At 37.4% G+C, this 6746-nt stretch overlaps 1 protein-coding gene across 1 annotated transcript; it reads right to left on the bottom strand.

Moving 5' to 3' along the window:
* Positions 1-3911: 3911 nt before the first annotated feature.
* On the bottom strand, positions 3912-6372 carry LOC129726038 (uncharacterized). Its single transcript, XM_055682599.1, has 4 exons — positions 6210-6372; positions 6037-6151; positions 5732-5945; positions 3912-5037 (listed from the first exon to the last, which is right to left on the bottom strand). Exons 1-4 carry the CDS (start codon positions 6228-6230, stop codon positions 4140-4142), a joined length of 1248 nt encoding a protein of 415 aa, XP_055538574.1. The 5' UTR covers positions 6231-6372; the 3' UTR covers positions 3912-4139.
* Positions 6373-6746: the final 374 nt, after the last annotated feature.

Genomic DNA, 6746 nt, shown 5'->3' with positions numbered 1-6746 from the left:
CGCAGTAGACTAAAGCCACAATAAGGGATTAGCGAATATTTCGATAGAGAAAGCTTAGCACTTAGCGTTCAGTGACTGGCGGCGCTTAGTTTCTGATTAGCGGTACTCGCCCACTACTAACTAGAATAAGAAAAGAAACAATCCACCATGGCCAGAGCCAGATGTAAGGGGGGGGGGGGGCGGTCCCCCACAAAACGAGAAAAAGTTCTTTTCTCTATCAAAAATGAGATTCAATCAAAAGTTCAATTTACAGTAAGAAAATTTGAACAGACCATTTCAATCTGAAACTTTCCTTCAGTGTTATTTTTTCGCGAGTGCCAATATCACAACCACATCCATAAGATTTCACCTTCGATTCTCTTGGAATGACACACATTAACACACCATTTAAATCGAACCAGCGCGCATGGGAAATCAAGCAGGAAAGAAGATAATCCACAAGTTTTTTTAATACATTGCTGTTGATTCCGAAAATAAGTTTACCTATCCGAATCAGGGATACTAGATTTGCGTTGCAAAATGCAGATTTTCAGAGTCCGTGTGCAGATTTTATTGACCTGCAGAAGTGTGTAGGGGTAAACAAGGTAAGACCGCCCTGCGGGGTAAGACCGCTCACTGTAGTTTTACTACCAAGTTATAAAATAATTGAAAAATTTCTTTAACGTGTCTATCACAGTATAATTACATAACATTTTGCACGTTTTTCTGTTTTGATAGTGCGCGAACGGTCGCAGAAATAATCAAAAACAACCTTTCAGCTGGCAACCAGTCAATGCGCTACTGTTTTGCGGCAACGGGACTTAAGGGTTTTCAGTCTAAAAATCTATTGTTTTGTTCGTGAATATACGTTTAATCGCTTGCCTGAATCTATCTTCTTTCGGGAATATCGAAGGCCGTGAGTAATCTTGTAATTTTGACTACTTTTTCGGTCAAATATGAAAATGTTCCACTGGGGGTAAAGTCGCCCACTATACAAGGGGTAAAACCGCCACGTATCCAACTGCTTGTTGTTTTACTTCACGACCCAAATGCCTCGACACTACAAAGGGAATATTTACAGGATCAGTGAAGCAACTTCAAGCCACATAAGACATCGATGTTAATCGACCATTTTCGATTTGGTTGAAGCTTTTCTAGTAATATATTTTAACAAGACTTATTCTTGAAAAAAGTAAACCTGTGTGAAAATGGTGTTAATGAACCAAAATAATTTTTGAGCCATGACGGTTTGTTTGATTGATATGACGTCTCCGGCAGAATTGAAAATAGTAGTTTTTTACTTCCGAAAAAAATACACACTCTAAAAAAATTTAAAAAAAAAAAATAGAATAAAATATATTTTTTTTTCAAATTTATTTAAAAAAATATGTTTTTGCCTGTAAAATCTACAAAAGGTAAGCTAAAATTTTATGGTTGTTGGATCATGAAGTAATAGAAATATTAATAGCTAAATTTTTGTGAAGAATTTTTTTTTTGGACGGTTTGTTTGGTGTATAGAGTCGTTGATAATTTTGTTCTTCAAAAAAAAAAAACATAGAAAATTGAAAATATAAATAAACGAAAGAATAATTATTAGTATTTTTCTATACATAATAAGTCTTCAAAAGAATCATACAGACAGGTTTAATGAGTTTTAATTTTAGCTTGAATAGGTATATTATGAATTCAATATCTTGAAACCCCAATTATGAAAAATCTATTTATTTTGAAAACCAAAAAAGTTACCTAAACATTGATCTGAACTTGAATAATCAGAAAACAAAATAAGTTGAAACTAAGAATTTTTTTTTTCAGATTTTTCACAGTGTATATTTTATTTAAAAAGAAAAAAATACCATCCACAACTTTGTCAGAGACACTATACCGATAAAATCAACCGTTTCGGCCCTAAAAATATTGTTTATCCTTAAAAAATGGTGGGCGATCTTACCCCGCTGGTGGGCGGGCTTACCCCGCATGAAAAAGATCTGCACATTTTCAATGAATTTTTAAAAATTGAAAAAAAACTTTTTAAAAATTGAAAAATAAACAAAAATATTTCAGTTCTTATTTTTTAAATGCGGGTATTGAATAGAAGAACCTCTTAGCGAAGAAAAAATGAAATTGCAGCCGCAACTTTTTTTTTTCTATAAACAGAATTGCTTAAGGGGCGGTCTTACCCCGCTTACCCCTAGTTTTTTCCTAGGTTCTGTAGATTATTGCCAGCGTAGCCTTATATTTGCGCAGTCTTTCTCAAATTGTGTGCAAATTTTTGCTTGCGGATCGCATTATTTTCGAATTGCGGTAGGTTTTTATTTTTCAGATATCAAGAAAAAAATTCCAGATTTTGAGCAGTTGCATACATTTATTTATTTGAGCCTAATGATCTCGAACGCAACTGGAGAAAGGTCTTTATCGAAGATGAAACTGATTGAAAATAGGTTGCGTACGACTATGAAGAGTGAAAGGCTGTCAAACTTAGCATTGTTAAGTTGAGAGTACAATATTCTGAAGGAGCTGAACGTTGATTATTCAATCAATAAGTTCTCTGCAAAAAAAAAACTCGTAAGAAAAAATTGTAGCAAATTTTTGGTAACTTTTCAATGAGAAATAAGTGTTTTTAACTCGTACGATAAAAAAACGGGTTTGTTTTATTCTGGGGCCCCCACTCTAAACTGGGCCCCGAGCCCCCACAATCGTAAATCCGGCTCTGATCATGGCACTAATCTTGAGATACTACGTCTATACGTTTTATCAATATGCTACGAATTACCAAGTACTGGGTGTTGACAAAGAAAACTTCAAAATTTTATTTGAATGCCCCTGATAAAGTTTTTGGCTTGTTGTGACATATAAAAAGTAAAGTTTATGATTATCAGTGCGTAACTAATCGAAATTTTCAAATATTTATCTATTAAAAGTAAATAGGGTAAGGAACGGCTTATGCAGTAGCGCCTATTTTAATCAGTCGAAGAAAACAGGCCTCTCACTCCTGCATTTTGATCAATATCGACAATTTCAATGATGGGAAAGAAAACTTTACTTTGATTGTCTAGCTGTCTCACGAATATAAGGAATACCGTTAATCACAAAGAAATTTGTAAACAAACGCCTTTCGAGACAAATTGACTTATATTGCAGCCATTCAGTAGCCACTTCGGGTGCTGAAAAAAAAAACGCCCGCAAAACAGATGGAAACTGCTTAAAATAGGTTCGGGGTGATTGGAATAGTGTCCCTCGATTGATAACTTTAATTGATGATTGTTAAAGTGTGCTAACTTAGTTTTACCATCTGAAAACAAGTTCTGACAGAGAAAACGATACAGAACAGATTGATATACTACTGTTTGAATTTCACCCAACACATTTCGAGTATTTCGTCTGAATACACAGGCGGTTCCTAAAGCTGCTTAGAATATGTTCAATACCCTACCACTGCGGTTCTCAACCTTTTTTAGTCCGCGTACCCCTTGACAATATTTTCCAAATTAATTGTAACCCCTGGCTTCTAATGTCCTCGCAGAGTGGGAGAAAGTAGTCTAGTCCAGGTTTCAAATTGGACTATAGTTTGTTTTATTGCTACAGTCATGTTTTGAGAGCAAGTTTGAACAACAACTGACGTAAAAACACATTGCTTTGTCCACCATTACTGATTTTTCTTTCGCGTACCCCCTAGAGGCTCTCGCGTACCCCTGGGGGTACGCGTACCCCAGGTTTAGAACCGCTGCCCTACCATACCAATGAGAGTAAGATAATAATTGAAAACAGAGCTAACGGTAATAAACTAGACATATTAAAATGCCAATGCCAATGAAAAACGAGCCTAAAATGAGTTTGAGTAGACATCATAAAACTTAAGCTGATAAAAATGGCTTTAATTATTTTTTAACAAGCCCACAGAAACCACCTAAAATAAAACAATTTGATCTCATAACGTTAAAAACTATTTGTATATTAACGGTGTATCGTCTCGATCTAAATCAACCGCAAATTCGATCACAGACAAACGATGGCAGTTATTATTGTATAACAAACAATCATCAATTTGCATTCACCGCTCTACGCGAGAGCAGCTCGAATACGCATGAAGGTTATAACAACTCTAAAAGGTCTATGTCAAGTGGTTCACAACCGGCGTTGTTCACGAGTTTCTATCTTATTTATTTACACGCTTCGCACATCCTTCGGAATGCGTCGCTCGCTGAGTTCGGTGACACGTTGCTGGGGACGGAGTTGTCAATATAGGGTAATATAATGGGCACATACACGAGCAGAGGAAACTGCTGACGATCAAGCCAGCTTTTGCAGCATGTACTTTCTCCTGTCAGGCTAGCTTGTTGTAATGTACTGATGTTCGCTGTCAGTTCCAGAACCTGAGCATTAAGGGCTTCCATCTGAGCTAGCAGTTGTTTTACGTTGTAAGCCGACGCTCCACAGTCACCGTGGATCGGATAAACGTATCCATTGAAGGGACCCAGATTTGGAACCTGCTGCGGTGGGTTTTGTATGGTTTTATGATCACAGTCGGTTTTTTGGATTCTTGGTTCGGTGTAGCCGAATCCGTTAGGATTAGGCGTACTGAAGGTTGTTCGGAAGGTGGATGCGGTGCTTCGTGGGGTTACTCTATTCGTTAAGAATGATGTCGTAGTAGCGGCAGCGGTGGTAATTACCGGTGGAAGGTTTGGAATTGTTGCATACCGAACACTAGTTGTGTTCACACCCTGCGTACTACTAGGTATCCTGGGAGCAAATGTGTATGCAGGCACACTTGCAGTCGGAGGTGCGAAGGTAGAGGTTGGCACACTTGAAGTCGAGGGTGCGAACGTGGAAGTAATGACCCTTGGTGCAGAAGTAGTAGCAATCACATCTACAAACGCTGAATTTTCAGCATCGAAGTTTCCGTTTGCAGAGTTGAAATTGGCACCAATGTTTATGGGCGGTTTCGTGATGGTTAGGATCTCATTGAGCTTTCTACAGGAGTCAGGAAGATAGAGATCATTCCACGCCACCACCTTCGGGTCGAGGTTTCTTCCGCTAAGATCGTTGTTTAGTTTGTTACTGTGAAGAAAGGAAGAGAAATATTTGAATAAATCATGCTCTTGCAAACTAGCAGGATAAAAAAAAGTTTTGATGAGGAGGTTTTTGTTAGAATGTCCTTATGATTTTTTCAATTCGCTAAAACAGTTAAGAAAGCATAATATTAGAGCATTAGAAGTAAATGATTTACACAAAAATACGACCAACGTTAATTTTTACAAAAAACTTTACGAAAACATAAAAAACCGGGAATTGATGTCGAGTGGAAGTTTGAAATCAAAATATTTAAAAAAAATAGACAGAAATTCAAAATAAAAGAATAGGGCGCTATAGAACCTGCCTTAAAAAATATTAAAACTGATCGAGGCACTAATATTTAAAATAAATTAGGGCACTGCGAAAATGTTTAAGCCATGGCTAACAAATTGTTACCAGGTAAAAAAATATTGAAATATTTAGAGAGCTCATAATCTGAATCTCAAAATTATAATCTGTTTGTATAATAATTCCTTAGCCCCTAATAATAAAAGTCCTGCGCACGGCTTTGCATAGCGGAAATAATAGTAAGCATGCTCAACCATGAACACTGATTAGAGTTTTGCCGCTCGCTAATGATATGAACGTGAGTTCGAACAAATTGGTTTTATTACTAAATCTAATAAAAAAAAATCATTGCGATCCGCACTGCTTTTTACAAAAAAAAAAAAACACTCACATGCTGTTGGAAACGCGGTCGGTGAAAATTTTTGTCGGTTGATTTGGCGCCACCACTCTGTAGCCCATCCGGTCGGCCACGTAGTAAACCAAATGCTTCTCGTTATCCGGATCGATGTACCCATAGCAGCCGTACGTGACATCATCCGGACCTTTGACCTTGTGCTGGAACTGACTGTTTACCTTCTCAACCTGGTAGCCATAATTGAACTCATCTGCGGTAACCAAACAACCCATCCACAATTAGTAATCGCTAATTGAGTTGCATAATCTAAACACTTCAAGCAATAGTAAAAAAACACTTACTGTTGCTATTACTTTGTTCGTGATATGACTCCGCGTCCTTCTGCTTGACGTCGATGTTAAAATCGCTGCCATCTCCATTTACCGAACCGGACAATACTCCAAACAAAAGCAAAATCTGATGTGTAAAACAAAACATTAATCAATTTTTTCCTAATCGAGCGATGACGACTCACTATTGAAAGCACAATCTTCATGTTGACAAATACTTCCACCGGCTCCGAAGTTAAGTTGCACAATACTCAAACTTCACTGCGCACCTTGTAATTGCATGTACCCGTTTCGGAAGGTAAACTTCTTCTCGCATGCGACGGACAACTGTCATGCGCGGACTTCACTTTATGAACTGATGTCCAAATCTATTTTGCAGACGAATTTAAGCATCATCGATCTCTAATCTATCCCAAAAATTGGATGCGGTATTTCACACGTTAGTCATATAGCTTATACAGATATCCACCGACAAAAGCAATGAACAACAATTAGCGTCGGTTCTGTTGGGATTTACGGCAAACATTTGAAGATTCTAAGTGAGACACGCAATTGAATTAGTTCAGTTTTGAAACGGAAAAAGTATAACATTCTGCTTGGATTTTCCAACTTTTTACTATTCACAAAATGCGACAGTTAGTGGCTGATTCCGGGAGAGACCAATTCGCCAGAATGCACAAACAAAAAGTAGGAGGGTGGTATTCAAGACACGACCGCATGAC

Source organism: Wyeomyia smithii, chromosome 2, assembly GCF_029784165.1.
Source record: "Wyeomyia smithii strain HCP4-BCI-WySm-NY-G18 chromosome 2, ASM2978416v1, whole genome shotgun sequence".
Lineage (NCBI taxonomy): Eukaryota > Metazoa > Arthropoda > Insecta > Diptera > Culicidae > Wyeomyia > Wyeomyia smithii.
This window is presented reverse-complemented; position numbering and strand designations above follow the sequence as displayed.

Coding starts and splice junctions, on each gene's coding strand:
- LOC129726038 (XM_055682599.1), bottom strand. CDS start 6,230: ATGAAGATTGTGCTTTCAATA. Junction 6,152..6,209: donor TGAAGATTGTGCTTTCAATA/GTGAGTCGTCAT, acceptor TTTACACATCAG/ATTTTGCTTTTGTTTGGAGT. Junction 5,946..6,036: donor CGAACAAAGTAATAGCAACA/GTAAGTGTTTTT, acceptor TGGTTACCGCAG/ATGAGTTCAATTATGGCTAC.